The 18,397-nt window shown below is 50.6% G+C and overlaps 7 protein-coding genes across 7 annotated transcripts; 4 read left to right on the top strand and 3 right to left on the bottom strand.

Annotated features, from left to right (window-relative positions):
- Positions 1–18: 18 nt before the first annotated feature.
- On the top strand, positions 19–2,857 carry BDV37DRAFT_92021 (MCM DNA helicase complex subunit MCM5). Its single transcript, XM_032091448.1, has 4 exons — positions 19–461; positions 515–641; positions 703–2,105; positions 2,167–2,857. The coding sequence occupies exons 1-4, from the start codon at positions 325–327 to the stop codon at positions 2,657–2,659; spliced, it is 2,160 nt and encodes a 719-aa protein (XP_031942786.1). The 5' UTR covers positions 19–324; the 3' UTR covers positions 2,660–2,857.
- A 47-nt stretch (positions 2,858–2,904) lies between these two features.
- BDV37DRAFT_293161 (ribonuclease H family protein) lies at positions 2,905–4,096 on the bottom strand (the record flags this gene model as incomplete). The annotated part of the gene is made up of 1 exon (XM_032089347.1): positions 2,905–4,096. The coding sequence occupies one exon, from the start codon at positions 4,094–4,096 to the stop codon at positions 2,975–2,977; it is 1,122 nt and encodes a 373-aa protein (XP_031942785.1). The 3' UTR covers positions 2,905–2,974.
- A 348-nt stretch (positions 4,097–4,444) lies between these two features.
- On the bottom strand, positions 4,445–5,194 carry BDV37DRAFT_245117 (GFA family protein). The gene is made up of 5 exons (XM_032081625.1): positions 5,065–5,194; positions 4,980–5,005; positions 4,812–4,921; positions 4,699–4,724; positions 4,445–4,641 (listed from the first exon to the last, which is right to left on the bottom strand). Exons 1-5 carry the CDS (start codon positions 5,145–5,147, stop codon positions 4,494–4,496), a joined length of 393 nt encoding a protein of 130 aa, XP_031942784.1. The 5' UTR covers positions 5,148–5,194; the 3' UTR covers positions 4,445–4,493.
- A 776-nt stretch (positions 5,195–5,970) lies between these two features.
- On the top strand, positions 5,971–7,386 carry BDV37DRAFT_245116 (ribokinase). The gene has a single exon (XM_032081624.1). It carries the CDS (start codon positions 6,124–6,126, stop codon positions 7,267–7,269), a length of 1,146 nt encoding a protein of 381 aa, XP_031942783.1. The 5' UTR covers positions 5,971–6,123; the 3' UTR covers positions 7,270–7,386.
- Positions 7,387–9,766: 2,380 nt separating this feature from the next.
- On the top strand, positions 9,767–10,878 carry BDV37DRAFT_270703 (uncharacterized protein; the record flags this gene model as incomplete). Its single annotated transcript, XM_032084601.1, has 2 exons — positions 9,767–9,866; positions 9,920–10,878. 2 exons carry the CDS (start codon positions 9,767–9,769, stop codon positions 10,876–10,878), a joined length of 1,059 nt encoding a protein of 352 aa, XP_031942782.1.
- A 482-nt stretch (positions 10,879–11,360) lies between these two features.
- On the bottom strand, positions 11,361–13,464 carry BDV37DRAFT_270702 (transcription factor TFIIIC subunit TFC1; the record flags this gene model as incomplete). The annotated part of the gene is made up of 5 exons (XM_032084600.1): positions 11,361–12,555; positions 12,614–12,722; positions 12,760–12,853; positions 12,935–13,237; positions 13,324–13,464. 5 exons carry the CDS (start codon positions 13,462–13,464, stop codon positions 11,361–11,363), a joined length of 1,842 nt encoding a protein of 613 aa, XP_031942781.1.
- Positions 13,465–15,560: 2,096 nt separating this feature from the next.
- BDV37DRAFT_245081 (protein phosphatase 2A regulatory subunit RTS1) lies at positions 15,561–18,329 on the top strand. The gene is made up of 5 exons (XM_032081623.1): positions 15,561–16,408; positions 16,476–16,829; positions 16,891–17,061; positions 17,115–17,242; positions 17,297–18,329. Exons 1-5 carry the CDS (start codon positions 15,839–15,841, stop codon positions 17,628–17,630), a joined length of 1,557 nt encoding a protein of 518 aa, XP_031942780.1. The 5' UTR covers positions 15,561–15,838; the 3' UTR covers positions 17,631–18,329.
- The last annotated feature ends 68 nt before the right edge of the window (positions 18,330–18,397 follow it).

Genomic DNA, 18,397 nt, shown 5'->3' with positions numbered 1-18,397 from the left:
TAAGTCATCCAGCCTTAGGCAGCGTGCTTTCGGGACCTCAGCATGACAGCCAGCCCAATCGGGTAAGGCTCCAGGCCCCCAAGAGGGGGTCTAGTCCCAGTTTGGAGGAAACGGGGCTACTATTTTTCCGCACTTCTGGGGACGAAGCGCCCACTATCTGGATGCCTAAGGCCAAAACCACTTAACGCGTGTAGCAGACGCGACGCGCACCATTCGTGTCCATGCAAAAGTTATTTGCACCTCCTTCGGTGGTGATAGTCAACAATCCACACATTGCCCCCTCGCTCGCCCTCAACCCACCCCTCCCCAATTGCTGTCTTCATCATGGACAGGCGTACACCTTATAGTCTGAGTGTTCTTGCTGCTAGCACAGATGGTGCAGAAGAGTCCCGCACACAAATTCAGCAGAGGCTACGAGATTTTGTTTTGGAATTCCAGTTGGATAATGCGTTTATTTATCGGTATGCCGCCATGACAACCGACAAGTCTGTTGCGAAACTGACTTAATGTACAGAGACCAACTTCGGCAAAATGTGCTCGTGAAGCAATACTACTGTGACATTGATATTGCCCACTTGGTCTCTTATAATGAAGAGCTGGCGTACAAGCTCACCACTGAACCTGCAGACATCATCCCCCTTGTGAGTAATCCAACTATTGGGCATCGATCAGACTGGTTCTAACCACCACTCCTATATTCAGTTCGAGAACGCTCTCCAGCAATGCACTCAGAGAATCGTTTACCCCTCTCAAAGGGACATAGTGCTTCCATCCCATCAGCTCCTACTTCACTCGTCTGCAGCACATATCTCCATTCGTGATCTTAATGCGACAAATATCTCCCATCTTGTCCGCATTCCTGGTATTGTGATCGGTGCTTCGACGATCTCATCAAAAGCAACAGTTGTTCACATCCGCTGCAAGAACTGCGATCATAGCGAAAACATCCGAGTCGAAGGCGGATTCTCCGGTCTCTCGTTGCCCCGGAGATGCGGCCGCCAGCAGCAACCTGGCGATGCCCCTGGTGAACAGTGCCCTCTAGATCCTTACGTCGTTTCTCACGAGAAATGTCAATTCGTCGATCAGCAAGTTCTCAAGCTCCAGGAAGCACCCGACCAGGTCCCAGTGGGTGAGCTGCCCAGACATGTTCTCGTTTCAGCAGACCGCTATCTGGCAAATCGCGTTGTGCCTGGTTCCCGCTGCACAGTCATGGGTATCTTCTCCATCTATCAATCCAAAGGCGCCAAGAAGGATGGTGCCCCTGCCATTCGTAACCCTTATATGAGGGCGGTAGGCATCAGCACTGATCTGGACCAAACCGTCAAGGGTAGTGCCGTTTTCTCGGAAGAGGAGGAGCAGGAATTCCTAGAGCTCAGCCGTCGACCTGATCTATATGATGCCCTCGCCAGGAGCATTGCTCCCTCGATCTATGGCAACTTTGATATCAAAAAGGCTATTGTCTGCCTGCTCATGGGTGGTTCGAAGAAGATTCTTCCCGACGGCATGAAACTGCGTGGAGATATCAACGTGATGCTTCTTGGTGATCCCGGTACAGCCAAGTCTCAGCTGCTTAAATTCACAGAGAAGGTGTCACCGATCGCCATCTATACTTCCGGTAAAGGTTCATCTGCAGCTGGTCTGACAGCGTCAGTACAGCGAGACCAAGCGACCCGCGAGTTCTATCTCGAAGGTGGTGCAATGGTTCTTGCGGACGGTGGTGTTGTGTGTATTGATGAATTCGACAAGATGAGAGATGAAGACCGTGTCGCCATCCACGAAGCTATGGAACAGCAGACCATTTCGATTGCCAAAGCCGGTATTACCACCATCCTCAATTCCAGAACCTCAGTTTTGGCCGCCGCAAACCCTATCTTCGGTCGGTACGATGACCTGAAAACTCCTGGCGAGAACATTGATTTCCAAACAACCATTCTGTCTCGTTTCGATATGATTTTCATTGTCCGTGATGACCATGACCGCAACCGTGATGAAAGCATCGCACGTCACGTCATGGGCGTACACATGGGTGGCCGAGGTGTTGAAGAGCAAGTTGAGGCCGAGATTCCGCTGGACAAGATGAAGCGTTATATCAGCTATTGCCGCACGTGAGTTCCGGCCATCTCACTACTTAAAATTTTTAGAACATCACTAACATATCGCTTACAGTCGTTGCGCCCCTCGCCTATCCCCTGAAGCCGCAGAGAAACTCTCGTCTCATTTCGTCTCTATTAGAAAACAAGTTCACCGCGCAGAGCTCGACGCCAACGCACGTTCTTCTATCCCTATCACAGTCCGTCAACTGGAGGCCATCGTCCGTATCACCGAGTCCCTTGCCAAGCTCAGCTTGTCGCCGATTGCTACAGAGGCACACGTCGACGAGGCCATCCGTCTCTTCCTGGCCTCAACCATGGACGCAATCACTCAGGGCGAGGGCCAGGGCAGCAAGGAGATGATGGAAGAGGTCAGCAAGATCGAAGATGAACTGAAGCGCAGACTTCCCATCGGCTGGAGCACCAGTCTCGCCACTCTCCGCCGCGAGTTCGTTGACGGACGAGGGTACACGGAACAGGCTCTCAACCGGGCCTTGATGGTCTTGCAGCGCAGAGATACTATTCGTATTCGCTCTGGCGGATCCCAGGTGTACCGTCACGGAGTATAGTTCTCTTTGGTCTTTGTTAATTTGATGACTGATGCTCGCATGGAGTGTGTATGGGCTATGGACAATAATGTTTTTTGACTACGGGAAGCATGCATTACCTGATATCATGTCTTAATAGAAACTGGACTCGGGCACAGCGGTCGAACACGGTGTACGGCGTTGCATTTATTTTAAGATACACAGATCCACAGGTCGAAAATAAAGCCAACTTATCATAATTCCATCTGTTTCCAGTAACTCACGCCACGATATCCATCAACGCCCCGTAACAGAAGTGGTAGTGTAGCAAACGCACACACTCCAGAGTCGTCCCTCTCACACAAGATCGCACTCATCAGCAAGCAGATGAAGAGTCTTCAAGAACCCCAAATCAACAAACTGAACAACCCCATCAGCACTGAACATCGCATCCCGGTGTTCGAGCAATTTAACATGTCTCGCCGCCGCCTTCGACAGCACATCAGCCCGCTTATGCCCAGCAATACAAACTCCACAATGCGCCGGCACCCAATAAACCCTCACCTTAACCCCCAGATCAAACAGCTGCCTCGAAAGCCCACAAACATCCTTCGCGATCGCCCCAAACGCCGACCTATCAGCCTCACCCTGGGACCACCAATTCGCCCACCGCCGAATCATTCCCAACGCAGACATTGAATCCGAAAACACCGTAACCGCATGCTCCTCCACACCCTCCGCAACAGCGACCCTCTTCCCGATTCGTGCCAGCGCAAGTTTCAACGCCGCCCCAATGGCAAACAGCTCCGACATGTCCACCCGCTTCTCACCCTTAAGGTCTGAGATCGCATATCCCAGGTCCATCCACTCCTCACCGTCCTGGGGGTCCTTGTATGCAATCGCCGCGCCGGCGGAGCCTTGGCACCCGCTCGCATCGACCCAGAAATTGTGGAAGTGATACTTGCCCTCGGTTAGGGGGAGGGTGTGTGCATGCTGTGCAGTTGCGATTGCGTCCTCGTAATGCAGGGCGATGAGGTCGCCGTAGAAACCATCCTCGAGTTGGTGGTGGTAGACTTTGTGGTTGGCGACTTTGCGGCGTTTGGATTGGAGTCGCAGTTCCTGTTTCAGGCTCTTTTGCTGCGCAGCCGTCAGGGGTGTGGCTGTTGGGGGAATCTTTCTTTTGTTCACAGCTGATTTGGAGGGTTCATATTCAGTGGTTGTGACGGTGGTGGTAGCATTCTCTGAGGGGTTGGGTGTGAGAGTCTGTTCTTGTTCACGGTGGTGGTTATCAGAGAGTGCGACTGAGTGGTCGATGACATATTCGCGGAGGAAAGCCTTCAGAAGCTCTAGGGACAGCATCTTGGCTTTGGCTGGGTTTTTGTGCTTCTTGCGAATGCCTGAACAGTGTATCGTGAGCTGGCTGTTCTGTAGAACCCCTGTCGCGGATTCTCTATATGGGAGGGAGAGTATTCCGCACATGGTGTTTGTGCTGGAAATATTCTGTTACAGTCTTTCATTCACTGACTGAGGGGTTTTCTGTGAGGCTGGTTGTTTGGCTGGTGAGTGAATGACAGTGAGAGATCAGGCGGCTCCCATGACCTTGGGATGTATACGTAGGGTTTGAGTCAGGGGTTGCCTGAAATCACGGTCATCATTACATATCTAAACCAAGAGACTCTAAAGTCAATATATTGTATAACATGCCATTGATTTAGACCAAGAAGCTGAGATAGCTGATCACTGGATTAAAGATCTACCTTGCAACAGTATATCTGTATTCTGTGATATTCATATTCTAGAACCTCACTTTTCATCCCAAAAACATCAATCAACCCCAGCACTACACCTAACACCACCGCGCTAACCTAACAAGACGCTATTCCTGCTTTGCCCCCTCAACGGGCTCCTCCCATGCCTGTCGTCGATCTGTGAACACCTCCTCATCAGGCCGAGAGATGACATCAAACAAAGAAGCCTTCACAATAGCCTTCCCCGGAAAGCTGGGCGTCTCTGTTATAATCGGACTATGCTTGTGCTCAGCCAACTGTGCTTCCAGCAAACAAAGAAGATGGGAGACCAACCTGCCGCAGTTTGAGCAGAATTTGCGCTACGACGTATCAGTATCTGTATGTTAGTGTCATGACCTAAATAAGTTCATAGAGGTGAGAAGAGAGGGTGGAAGAGACAGTCGCACCTGGATGTGATTTCCACTAACTGTGTTCGTATCTACGTACACTTTTAGACTGGACTGGGGGTCTTGGATTGCGATTTCCTCCTTGTGGAGGACGTAGTTTATAGAGGAGCCTGGCGTGTTATTAATATTAGTAGGTTGAGCTTATGCTTTGGGTGGTGGAGAACTGACCACCTCCCGATCTACTACAATTGCGACTGTGGTTGAATCAGTATATGGACTTGACTAAACACAGGCAACTAATATTAGGACATACCAGTGGCAAACGAGTGAGCTTGGAGGTTGCTGTTCCAGCAGCACGCGGATACGTCCGCATATGCAGTGACCTTCATATGGCATTGTATGTTATCAATATCTTAGGTTCTGTTTTCTGGACAGACAATTCTATGTTCAAGCGTGGGAGGTGAGGTTAAACCTAAGTCTTCAGCTGGGCCGGCTTTCGGCACCGCTGTATTATAAACGCTCCAGTTGATGATGCGGAGTGGAGATAACGGAGTTAAATGAAGCTTGGGCCATGGCTCGAGGTGAGTTTACTTGGGATTGGGTCGTGGATTGGTTTCAATCGGGGAGTGTGTGAGGAGAGTCCTAATTGGGGCCTTCGAGTTCATTTCCATAGTGCAGTGTAGCCACTTGCGTATGGCAACTGCAAGCTGAGGGCAAGTCCAGCCTACGGGCAAGTCTAACCTCACGGCAGGGGAATTGCAAATTGGTGCTATTTCGATTTTGATTGTCTGCAGTTCGAGAGAATTTTCAATCCTCTTTGCTTGTATCGCCTTCCGGGATAACGAATCAGTATGACTGTCTTATAATAGATAGACAGGCCTATGATGGTCTATGTGGAGTAGAGTGGTAGTCTTTATATATCGTTGGAGCTGGGATGTATAGGCTGTACAAGACTCACAGACATACTATTATGGCCAATTCTGCTCATCCTAGCCATACTCATGGGTTGTCCAATAGTTGCTGGAAAATACCCAAGCATTGCCGCTCCTAAGTCATCAGCTAAGGAATTGCCATCACAGCATCACTAAGGGCAATGGACGGTTGCAGTCGGAAGACCTCCCCACCGAACCCCGCGGCCCCGACGTCAACTCTTTCCATACCACACTCACACTACAATACAACGTCGAGATCAATAAAATCTACGCCATTTCTTTAACGACCTACAGAACGCAGTAATTCTTAACAAGCAAGCGAGGCGGAACCAGCTTGCTGCAACAGAGTACGACATCCTACGGACAATTCCCCGCACCCCGCGATTTCCCCAAACCCTTCGACCTCTACGCGACGTCACAAATCGTCCGATTCAGCCATCATGGTCCCTACAATTCGCGTCGTCGGCTCTCTCAACGCCGACATGGTGTCGGTGACACCTCGCTTTCCTGAAGCTGGTGAGACGATCACCTCCTCATCATACTTTATTAGCGCTGGAGGCAAGGGCGCGAACCAGGCGGTTGCCTGCGGGCGGCTGTCTCGTGCACGATCAGCCTCGTCTACGTCTTCGGGCAAGGGTTCCGTGAAAGTGGAGATGGTTGGTGCCGTCGGTGGATTGGACGGCCACTTCGATGCATTACTCAAGCCCACTCTCGAGAAATCCGGTGTCGATACGTCGCGAGTCAAGATCGTCAGTGATGCATATACGGGAGTAGCGGTGATCATTGTGGACTCGTCGGCTGGCGGGGAAAACCGCATTCTGTTCTCGCCTGGAGCGAATTATCAAGGGATGCAGCCTGAGCCGTCAGTGCTGGGAATGGCAATGGCAGCCCCTGTACCGGATGTGATTGTGATGCAGGGAGAGATTCCTGTTGAGAGTGTCATCGGGATACTCCGAGACATTGGGGCTTGGAAAGCTAAGAACCGAGCAGAGGGTAAGCGAGGTATTGAGGCCGGCCCTGATGTCATGTTTAACCCTGCGCCTGCTCCACCGGGAGGATTGCCGGAGGACGTGTACGCGGCGGTGGACCACTTTATCGTGAACGAGACGGAGGCCGAATTGATGACTCCACCGGCGGAGCAGCTGCTCAAGGTGGTTCCCGATGCGGAGGGACTGAGCGGTGGCGACAAGGTGGCTCGGTATTTCCATCAGCTGGGCGTGACGTACGTCCTGATAACGTTGGGATCTAAGGGCCTCTGGTATAGTGCTACTGACGCCGGGACGTCTGGGCCTGCGGACGGAGTCAACCGCTTTACCAATCAGATTCCCGCTGCTAAGGTCAGCCGGGTGCTGGATACCACTGCGGCGGGAGATACCTTTGTTGGTGCATACGCGGTCGCGGTGGCACGGTGGCGCGAACAACGACGTGCGGACAGCAAGGCCGGACAAGACTTAACAAGCGAGGAGAAGCCTGTTCGATATCAGAAGGTCATGGATGACGCCATGGGATGGGCGACACAGGCCTCCGCACGCTGCGTGGAGCGACAAGGAGCCATGGACAGCATTCCGTGGGAGGACGAGATCTAATCAGGAACGAAAGCGAAGAGAAAATGAAATGTACATTACTGCAGAACATCCAAGGGATTTATCATCGACGAGCTTAGTCGGTGCGATTGTCCACTCGTATTGGGAGGACCAGTATGCAGGAAACGGTAAAAGGGAAAAAAAGTTGGAATGGAGCATTGTCGGAATTAAAATAGATAATAAAGCGCCTTCCCCGTTGACGACCATGGCGTCAAATATGTCTTAAAAGCCTCGAGGGCTGCGAGTTAAGCGTGAAGTATGGAATGTGCACGGGATAGCCTCCGCAGACTGTACCTCACGTCTGACAGGCGGTTGGCATTTCATTCCCGCAATGCCAGCCCAGAACCCTAACATCGTGCGCCATCGATTAATCTCGGCGCGTAAGTCGCATACATATCGCAGTCTCGAAGTTCCAAGGTCCTGGTCACCATGGAAAGACACACCGCGCGAACCCTAAGGTGTTTCAAGGTAACCACAGTGACAGCGATACACAGGCTGAGCAAAGCCGCGCAGAGTCCCAAGAAACCTTAATTTGGAATTAGAGCCGGCCGATCGATTTCTACTTATAGAATGGGCGCTACGGTTAAGTTAATTAAAGTTACTTGCTTCTTCGGTTCGTAGTCTGTATAACATGGTTTCCTTGTAACCGCCGTCGGGACGCGCATGAGGGAATTGGGTGGCGTCGTTCTTGAAACAGGGTTGGAATACGTGTTCGATGCTGGGGGACTATGATAATATGATAGTACGCGACAAGACACAAGACTTGGTCAAGTTGCATGGTGAGCTTGAATCGAGGCCTTTAAGTTTCAGGGTCGTGATGCAGACGCGTTGCAGGGATGGTGTCATGATGGACTCCGTATTGTACGTCCTTCGTGTACCGTCGGTATTGTATTAGGGCTGGTATCGAGATAAGCTCATGCTTTTTGAATTACCAATCTTGCAATTCCCATCACGATCCGATATTTATACCTCGGGTGATGACATCTCAAGGTTTTTTTCACCAGGCTACTAACGCTGGCATACAGTATTATTGAACGCTAAATATTCCAGCCAGTGGATCTACGATTATATACGGAGTACAGTTCTACTGCTATGGCTGGCTCAAGCCTTGTGTACTCATATATGTTGGCGGTTATACCTATAATCCCCTAGCTATTCAGTTATCTACGTAATCTTTCTTTCTATTTACTCTTCTTGATTCAAGTTAGAAGTAGTTAGGAGGTACATTGTAGACATGTTGTAGATTACACCCCGTGCCTGCAACACGAAAGGTTAGCGTGTATTGGGTGGGGAAGTGAAAATTACCGCATTGCTGATTAGATCGGTAAGGTTACATGATTATCTACCATCGTCGATCTACATCGTGTATCACTGACTAGTGTGCCAATAACTCTGCCAATTGGGAGTCAATGACACAATCGTACTGAAAATGAAAAGTATATCGTTGATTTCATGAGTCTTTATACTCGTCATCATTCTTCTCAACAGAGAGAGAACTCAGGGGAGTGGATGGTTCTACCTAACCTTGACCGTGTACCTGGTATGTACGACAGAATGGATGGAAAGCCGCGTACCTGGCCGACGGAACGAGGTTCAGAGGGTCTAGGTTCTATACATAAGCAGTACTACTTACGTAGAAGCTCTGGTGGGGTGAACTGAAGTGAGGGGACGAGCATTGAATTGTGCCTCGTGAGCCAATCCATACGCGCCTTACAGCCTGACTGCCAAATCGAGACATAATCAAGCTGATGGCTGCGACACGTCTTCACGCGTTTTCGCCCCTCCCTGTCTTCACGAGATCCTACTCCGTACTTAAACTTACATGACTATTAGAATGCGAACTATAATTATACTTCGTGGGAGAGATAACGATGATTCAATATTCATTCCTCTTCGAGCCGTACATACTCTGAAACCACGCATCTGCATGTTTCGCGCTCCTCAATTGTCATTCTCATTCCAATATCCTGCCCTCCATTCTTAGCCATTCCCCTCCACTTCTCCTGCGGCCCTTACTGCCATAGCTTTATATCTTGTCTCGACTGCCACTGTTGTGACCGTTTCTTTTCATCCGTTCATCGCATCCCCCTCGTCGTGTTGTTGTTGTTGTGTAATATATCCATCCTGAACGTGTTTGTGTTTTGCGAAAAGCTCGACACGACTACTCGAGAGACCCGTGGCCCTGTCCAACTTTGACTTGGTTCCTCCCTAGAGATTGCATACCTCATCTTTGGATCTTTCGCGATCGGTTCCAGTTGAACCGTTGGGTTGTGTTGATCGCGGTAGTACTACCGTACAGTACTAGACCGCCCGTCACCCCCACTTCCTCGACGCGACCAAAACAAATCCACACCCGCGCAGCCTCATCATACACTCAGCTCCACGGCAGTCTTCGCTTGCTGCCTGGTTGACTCCCTTTATTACTCCAGCCCTATTACTCTGCATTGCAATTGTCTCAGTTCTCCCATCACTCGCGTCGAATAACATGGCCGCTCTCACAATGTCTCCCACGACCGTGCGCCAGCCCTTTGCGAGCTTGGATACACCGCGCATGCGACCCTTGCTCAAGGCAAAGATGAACCTTAAAAACCAACAAAATGGTGTGTTTCTTGGATTATAGCTATGTACCAATAAGTACTAACCTGATCACCAGGCACGATTCTGTCTGGCAAGAGGCAACCCCTCTCGGAGGTGGACACCGAGAACATCGACCCCACAACCTTGAAGTCCTCGACAAAACGCAAGCGTGGCGCGGATGAGGACGAGCATGAGCCTGTCAAGAATATTGCCAAGCCCTTGAAGTCCTCGCGGATCACGTTGACAACCGTGAAGTCCAATGCAGCTCCTCACATCCCAACCACGCCCCCCAAGGCATCCCTGTCTACCCCCAAATCCGCTCCCGCCCTTAAACCGGCGGGGCGCTCCCCACAGGCCAAACCGTGCAAGCCATTCGCTCGTCGCTCGACCATTGCGAAGAGCCGTCCTGAGCCTGCAAGCAAAAAGAGTGTCCATCGTCCTTTTTCCCTTGCTGCAGCACTGGCAAGTGGCAAGCCAACGAGTCAACCGGCCTCCAAGGCTCCCTCTGGCTGGTCTTTCGACATTTATGTAGACTCAGAGCAAGAGGAGATGACCAACCTCATGCAACACTCAACCTGTGTGCTAGATATCAGTGATGACGAAGGCAAGGGGGAATCGGCCACCCGAGGCAAGGAGAATATCCCTCCTGCCGAACTCGGAATCGACCTTCCTCGCTCTCGTCAACGGGAATCCCCCGCTGCTGCCGCCCGCAAATCCGTCATGATGGAAGAATCTCGTGCTCCCCTCGGCGACCTGATTGCCGCTGACTACTATGGCGAAGACTGCCACACTTTCTCTTATGCCGTCGTCTATGACGACGAGGAAACCGATGCCACGCCCGCCAAAAAAACACTTCTTCCCACTTTGCCTCGATCCTGCCCTCACAGCCGCAGCAAACTTTCCAGTGTCTCATCGATTTCATCATTACTTGAAGCGATCACGCCTGAGAAGCAGGTCAGGGACGCCAAGTCCGGACCATCAGAGGCGGAGGTTGAAGTCTGGGAGAGTGGAAGCGCTGTGGATGAGTCTACCTAAGGCACAAAGAAGCCGATTCAGTCGGCTTTGTGATTATAATTCCATTGATCATTCTTTTTGGTACGGCGTACAGTGAAACTTGGAGTTGAGGCTTTAGCACTTGGATTTTCTTTGCGTTGTTTTATTCGATACCCTTTTGGATTACTTTCCTTTTTTTGTCCATATTATTATCTCAGGTCTTGATGACCAGCCGACTGTGACTTGTTCCAGTTCTCCTTTGTTCCTACTTGAATAACTACGCACCGAAGAGTGCAAATGCCGTCCTTCCTACAATGTCCTGAATAATATAAGATTCCTTACCTCATTGGATTTATTTGGCTTGATATCTATCATTCTGTTGAACGATGCTATGTTTGTGCTTATGAGTGAGAACGTGCCACGTTTCTGATGTCTTATGATGTACATACATCCGGCTGAACAATGCGATTAGTATAAATACCGTATCTTGATAACAAAAGTCAACATAAATCTTTCAAATGCCATCACCGCCGACTTCCTGACTTGCGCTGAGGTCTCGATTCCTCGGTGTCCTCTCCCCCGTCCGATTCTTCAAGATTGTCATTTCCGTCGTCATCTCCACCTGTTGTAGTAGCGCCTTCGATAACCTCATCTATAGCATCTAAAATCTCTTGCTTCTCAATAGCCTCCTCTTCACCCTCACTCTCATCCTCGCGCGACGTATCCCGCCACTGCACTCGACGACCCGCAGCACCCTTCCCACGCTTCGTTGTCGTATCCTGCTCCTGTTGTCCCTGATTCGCCTCCCTCCATGATGGCGTCCCCTTAATCATCGCCCTAATCTCTGTCGCCATCGTCAACTCCCTGTTCGACACAACGCTAGCATCCAGCGTAAACGCCGTATTCACGTTCTCCGGCGTCGCGTAATCCGGGAAACTCAGAATCCGCGCAAAGTCCTGGTCCTCGGGGATCCGCTCCTCAATGAGCCCAAGGATCTTATGACGCATGATCAGTTTCAGTTTCGCGAGCGTCCCACCTCCATACCACCCATCGCTGACTGTGTCGCATGTCTCGCGGATAAACCCAGGCGCCTCTTCCGCCGGGAACACGATACTCCTCAGCAGAGGATCGGTGATATCGCAGAACATCCACATCCGGCCGTCGAGCGGCAGCGGCAGCTGGCCTGTGAAGATGTGCGTATCTGATTTCAGATCGGTAGACGGATCCGCCGCGGCCGGTTCGTTGAGTCGGGGCACGGCGTGACGACGTCCTGCGTAGCCGTCGCGCGCCACGTCCGCTTCCCGGGGCAGGATCCGGAACATGACTGTTTGGTAGCGGCGGTAGTCTGGGGATGTGCGCGGGTCGTGCCCGAATTTGATGATGGCGTCGCGCCACGGTCCGGACCGCATGATGTAGCCTACGTAGGGGATTGCGAGCCGGAGGGCATATCGCTGTTCGATTGTGCGGAGGTTGTTGCGGAGTCCGCGACGGGTCCAGGCTGGGCGTTTCTCGAAGAGGTCTCGGATGATGGCTACTGTTTCTCGGAGGGTGGCGTCTTGCGTTTCTAGGGGTGGGGTGTTTTCGTTCGGTTTGCTGGGTACTTCCGCGACGTCGTAGGAGACTAAGTGCGTTAGGACCTTTGTGGGCTTTTGTGTGTTGACTGTTGTTATGTTGCCTGATGAGTCGATCGATTGGCGGACTGCTTGGTTTTGCCGGTACCTGATTTGAAGGGTTAGCATGGGTGTGGGTTGGGTTCATTGGTGTCGTGGTGACTTACGCATAGGTGAAGGGGATATCTCCCTGGCTGAAAGATGGTGGTGGGATGATATCGACGTTTGATGACATGCCTTTGGCCATGTCTAGGTTGAATTGCTTCATCTTTTCATCTGCGATACCATTAGTTTTCGCCCTGCTAGGCCGAACATAGGATAAAACAAACAGTCAAAAGGCAGGATATGCTCCCGAAACCGATTAGCGAAGGAGCTACCAGTACTCGAGAAGACAAAGTCCGGCATCCCTATAAAGCCTCATTAGCGTCATTTTGCTCGCAAGCCGCACAGAGCAGAAAGTGAGAAAGTTAGAACAGACCTCGAAACACGTGCGTCCGGTTCACAAGACCGACCGGCTCAATCTGATATTTGCCAACATTATCGCGCAAACTCCGCAGTAGCTCCCTTGCGCTGCGCCGTGGCTGAAACTCAGGGCCAAGCGTCGAGACAGGGACACCGGTGAACGGCTCATCTGATCCTCGCTTACGCTTACGACCGGTGCGTCTGGGCACGGTCACCTTCAGGAGGATGTTGTTGGATGGCAAGCTGGTTGATTGAATAGGTCTCGACATTGCATCCTCTGGTCGGAGGTAGAGATACGCCGGAGTATCGGCTTTTGGAGGGTTTAGTATCTGGCAGTTGTGAGCATAATACCCTGGGATAAACCGTCTTGGGGTGGGACTTAATGTCAGGGTCCTGTGGATAGAGATATAAATACCTTGGAAATCCCCGTATTACCCTGGAGTGTGTCGATGGCTTTATCGACATTCTTGATAATCGCCGGGTGCTCGACACTGACGATGCGGCGAGGCGGGATGGGATAGAATGGGGCTGTCCTGGACCCCTGTTGTTCGGACATGTTGAGGATCGTGATGTAGTGATCTGCTAGCCCTGGTTGGATTGGGTTGGGTTGAGGCTATGAGAGGTTATTGAAATTGAGTGGTTGTTGGATGTAGTCAAAATGTAGATGTATATTTGATGTCAGTCAGTACCAGGGAGATTGCCGTTGACGTCACAACGTAAGACGTTGTTTTAAGGAAGCGCGTCGAAAGGCTTCATATGTGAGCTGAGGCCAATTCTTCAAGTTATATCATTTCTGGTGAACTCCAGAGGACGTAATGAAACCTCTTTTATATGTACATGTAGTTACGTTGATTGATTTGAACTTGCTTCTTTCTATGAGGGTGAATAATCGGCGGTCATGGTCACATGACCACAGCACTTTTTTTTTTTTTGGTGGAACTTACGGGAGTAGTCTTTCGAGTACCAATTGCAAAAAATGGAGACAGAGCAAAGAACAACATTATACAAATGTATGAGGCATATTAATACTACGGGAATGTTTTAAAATAAAGACAACCAAGGGAAAAAAAAACCCATATGATCATGTGGGTAGCCGATGTACTGTTGTTTTATATTTTTGCCAATTTCCAGTACCCGTCCCTTGCCTTATGTATGTACCTGTCCCAGGCACAGCTGGTGCCGTACCTATAATAGGAACCGGTAGTGGAAATAATAAGCATAAATGTGAAACAGTTCATAACATTCAACTGATGTGGACATCAGGGTAAAATATGAGGAAAGATGGAAAAAGTTCTGTCTTCCACCTACAGAATATACAGAATCAGTCTCTAGGGATCTAGAAGAAATTCTATTGTATATACTAGGTTTGAACCATATCACCGCCAAATTGACTGATACCTGTAGTACTGGTATGTTCCCCTTTACTGGAGTTTACCGTAGTAAGTTGGTCGTACTATGTATGGGACTAAGTCAGTCCCACGGCTTTCCTCCACCACACGTCTGAGCGCACCTCGCCCTCCTCAGCCACAACACACCCCCCGTCAGACCTTCAGTCCCTCTTCCTCATTAAACAATCTTCTATATCAACCGGCCCTTTTCTCGGCCCTATTGAAATTGCGCAGAATTATTTTAAACCGCATTGTGTAGGCGACAACCGTGCCGTGCGTCTCAGTACCTGGGGATTCTTCTCCCACACCCCCGCTTCTCACCCAGCCGCTAAGCGACAGCCAACGGAAAGGCGATTCGATCGTCTGCGGACCGACTAACTGCCTAAGTTGCTCCTATACCGCTCAGTTCGCGCCTAAGGAAACAGCGTGAGAGCGACCGAACATCTCCCCTTTCCACTCGTCCCAGTTTGATCCCACTGAGGTAAGTCATGCAGCAATAGTTTCCTGTTCCTCTTCCGCGTCTAGAACCATTCTTTGTTTATCCCCCTCTCTTTCTGGTTCCCATCTATTATGTTCGTTGTCCTACCGTCTCCTTCCCCCCAAGTGGTTCCCTTTGCTTCATTATCCCACCCCTCCGGTCTTTCTGCACGGTTTCTATTAATCGACGTCAGTTGGTGCTGCGACGTCTACTCATTGCTGTCATAATTGCTTCGGCAATCATAACAAAAAATGCCCTTATCGCAATCGATTGCTATGTTGAACTACGTTGGGGTTGGAATCGCTCATGTGGTCATTTCCAGGCCGATATAAACAATCCGGGTCTCCTGAACCGCCTCCACGCTGCCCAACTACATCCCCTCCTGCTAGTGTGCGGCATCTTGCTGCACTGGCATCGAGATCGCCCACCGAGTACATGTGGCTGTTCGAATATCTGCGACAATGAAGGGTTTCAGACAGAGAGTGGTAAGTTGATACACTTCGTCGCCGGTCTTCCTCTTTTCCGCCCCGACTTCGATCCCCGCCTCAATATCACCACAGCCGCTGGCCTCCCTATACCTAGCTAACCGTCCCAGCACGAGCAGTTGTCGAGGGCCAAAGATGCAAACAAATCTTCGAAGAAGAAGGATTCCTCCCACACGTCCCAGAACCAAGCCTCCCTCGGAGTCAACCACGGTCAGCAATCCTCATCTCCGAAGAACGGCACCCCGACCTCGTCGACAACTTCGGTGAATGATACAAGAGGGAAGTCTCCGGATAATGCTGCGCAGGCGGGGGTGTATCCCCCAGGTCAGTACCATGTTCCTCAAGGCGCAGGCGTCGCTGGTCAGCCAGTAAATAATGGTGGTCCAGCAACTCCGACGAAACAAGGGCAAGTACCGGCCCCTAGCGTGGTCATCAGTCCGAGCGCACCGGTGAGCCCTACTCTCCATCCCCGTCCATGTCTCCGGGTCAAGGCGACCTAGTAGCCCCCCGGCGTTCGCTCATCGCGCTGACCCTTGGCCCGTTTTCTAGCATGTCCCTCCCCCTGGCGCTGCTGAAACGATGCCGGGCGACCTGGCCCCTCCCAGAAAGTCCCATGTCTTCGACCGCCTCCAGACAACGCCCAAAGATATGTCCGAAGGCATCAGGACTCCCAAACGTCAGCATTCGTCGCGGTTTGATATCTCGGATCAACGCCAAAGAGAGTTAGAGAAGTTGCCGGGATTCCATGAAGTAATACCCAGCCGGCGCCAGGAGCTGTTTATGCAGAAAATTGATCAATGCAACATCATCTTTGATTTCAACGACCCGACTGCCGACATGAAGTCGAAGGAGATTAAGAGGCTGGCGCTCCACGAACTCCTGGATTATGTCGCAAACAACCGTTCGGTGATCACGGAACCCATGTACCCCCGAGTCGTTGAGATGTTCGCTAAGAACCTCTTTCGACCCATTCCACCGCCTGTGACACCCCAAGGGGAGGCCTTTGACCCGGAAGAGGATGAACCTGTTTTGGAAGTGGCTTGGCCTCATATCCAGGTGGTTTATGAGTTCTTCTTACGGTTCATTGAGAGCCAGGATTTCAACACGAATATCGCCAAGGCTTATATCGACCATCACTTTGTATTACAGGTATGTCACCTAGACGGTTGGCACCGTGTAACTGTAGAACGAGACCTATATGTTGACACTCGCATAGCTACTGGAGTTGTTTGACTCCGAAGACCCTCGGGAACGTGATTTCCTGAAAACTACCTTGCATCGCATTTACGGAAAATTTCTGAATCTGCGCTCTTATATTCGCCGCTCCATCAATAACGTGTTCTTCCAATTCACTTACGAGACGGAGCGATTCAACGGAATTGCAGAGCTGCTCGAAATCCTCGGATCCATTATCAACGGCTTTGCACTCCCGCTGAAGGAGGAACATAAACTCTTCCTGACGAGGGTTTTGCTGCCCTTGCACAAAGCCAAAGGCCTCAGCATGTATCACCCGCAGTTGGCGTATTGTATTGTACAGTTCCTCGAGAAGGACTCATCGCTGACGGAAGAGGTGAGACTCCCACCCATTTACCTTCGAATTTCGGTTAGCCTGACGCTGAACTCGAATTTAGGTTGTTCTCGGCTTACTACGCTATTGGCCGAAGGTCAACAGCACGAAGGAAGTGATGTATTTGAACGAAGTAGAGGATATTTTCGAGGTTATGGACCCAGCGGAATTTGCCAAGGTCCAAGTGCCCTTGTTCCAGCAACTGGCGAAGTCAGTTGCAAGCCCCCATTTTCAGGTATGGACCAGCCTAGTTTGTCTCATTCACAGTTCTAATACGTATTCGGACAGGTGGCGGAACGTGCTCTCTATTTCTGGAACAATGAATACTTCTGCAACTTGGTCAGCGATAATGTGGAGACTATCTTACCGATCATGTTCCCTCCGCTGTACGAGAACTCGAAAGGACACTGGAATCGGTGGGTTACTCATTCGCCACCCGTTCCCTATCGAGATTGCTGACTTGTAGACAGAACAATCCACAGCATGGTATATAACGCCATGAAGATGTTCATGGAAATCAACCCGCAGCTTTTCGACGAATGCTCGCATGAGTATAACGAGCGGCAGAACAGTGCCGAGCAGCGTGAAAGAGCCCGAAAGGAGCGATGGGAAAAACTGGCAGAGCAGGCCAAAGACCGGCAGAACGGTGTTCCTCCGCCACCGCCACCAGCGGACGTTCCTGTTTATGTAGACGAGGTTGATAGCATCACTCAAGATAGTCAGAATCGTCTCCAATCTCTGAAGCTGGATGACTCGGGCTCAGTGAAGGAACGACGGAGTTCAACGGTTAGTGTCCATGCCTGAGTGTTCGTGAAGTCATGTTTTGACATGACCTTGTCTGCACATTGATGAACCTTTCCCCCTGCTTTTGTCGTCATCGTTTTGCTAAGATTTCGTCGTTTTTAATGTTACAGCAAGCGTGATTCTAACGTTAAAACGTCGGTTGCTCCAGAGACGGCGCCGCGACACCCTTGATGATACTCGGAGGCGACGGAGTGGTAGCGGCAGTGAGATCCGGCCGCGCGACCGTAGAAGGTCGATCGGGTCGAGTGCCGTGCAGATCTTAACACGAAGCAATTCTACCAAGTGATGGACGGTCGATTTGATGGCACTCATTAATTTAGATTTCCCATAGTGATGGCATAGCGACTACGAGCTGCGATGAGTGTGTTTGTTTTCACTTGGTTTGACATTTGATCAGAACCCTCTGTTACCCGCCTTTCACCCTCTATATCTTTCCGATCTTATTTTTCTTTTCTCTTTCATATCTCCTTTTGTGTACATGGCTTTCAATATTCCTTTCTCCGCGCGCAGGGCTATCTTTGTGCCCGTGATTCAAAGCGGACGTTTGAGTTGGACTATTAGAACTGTGTTCGGGTCTGGAAAACGGGTGCAAATGGCGTTTCCCTTAGTCGACGTTTATGTCGATGACCTCTTTTGATTCTAAAACATTATGAAGTATTTATGGCATAACAGACTAAATCCACCACTATATGCACCTCACTTTCGGTAATTAACCACGTGCGCCCGAAGCGGTACCCCTGTCTGGCGTCTATAGACACTTACATGAT

This window comes from Aspergillus pseudonomiae, assembly GCF_009193645.1.
Source record: "Aspergillus pseudonomiae strain CBS 119388 unplaced genomic scaffold BDV37scaffold_23, whole genome shotgun sequence".
NCBI lineage: Eukaryota > Fungi > Ascomycota > Eurotiomycetes > Eurotiales > Aspergillaceae > Aspergillus > Aspergillus pseudonomiae.
This window is presented reverse-complemented; position numbering and strand designations above follow the sequence as displayed.

Excerpts from the sequence above, each read along its gene's own strand:
- BDV37DRAFT_245117 (XM_032081625.1), bottom strand. The coding sequence starts at position 5,147 with ATGCCATATGAAGGTCACTGCATATGCGGACGTATCCGCGTGCTGCTG. Across the intron at positions 4,922-4,979 it reads TTGTAGTAGATCGGGAGGTG|GCTCCTCTATAAACTACGTC; the intron begins GTCAGTTCTCCA and ends ATAACACGCCAG. Across the intron at positions 4,725-4,811 it reads TTAGTGGAAATCACATCCAG|CGCAAATTCTGCTCAAACTG; the intron begins GTGCGACTGTCT and ends GATACGTCGTAG.
- BDV37DRAFT_245116 (XM_032081624.1), top strand. The coding sequence starts at position 6,124 with ATGGTCCCTACAATTCGCGTCGTCGGCTCTCTCAACGCCGACATGGTG.
- BDV37DRAFT_92021 (XM_032091448.1), top strand. The coding sequence starts at position 325 with ATGGACAGGCGTACACCTTATAGTCTGAGTGTTCTTGCTGCTAGCACA. Across the intron at positions 462-514 it reads GATAATGCGTTTATTTATCG|AGACCAACTTCGGCAAAATG; the intron begins GTATGCCGCCAT and ends CTTAATGTACAG. Across the intron at positions 642-702 it reads CTGCAGACATCATCCCCCTT|TTCGAGAACGCTCTCCAGCA; the intron begins GTGAGTAATCCA and ends TCCTATATTCAG.
- BDV37DRAFT_245081 (XM_032081623.1), top strand. The coding sequence starts at position 15,839 with ATGCCGGGCGACCTGGCCCCTCCCAGAAAGTCCCATGTCTTCGACCGC. Across the intron at positions 17,062-17,114 it reads TTGCAAGCCCCCATTTTCAG|GTGGCGGAACGTGCTCTCTA; the intron begins GTATGGACCAGC and ends GTATTCGGACAG. Across the intron at positions 17,243-17,296 it reads TCGAAAGGACACTGGAATCG|AACAATCCACAGCATGGTAT; the intron begins GTGGGTTACTCA and ends ACTTGTAGACAG.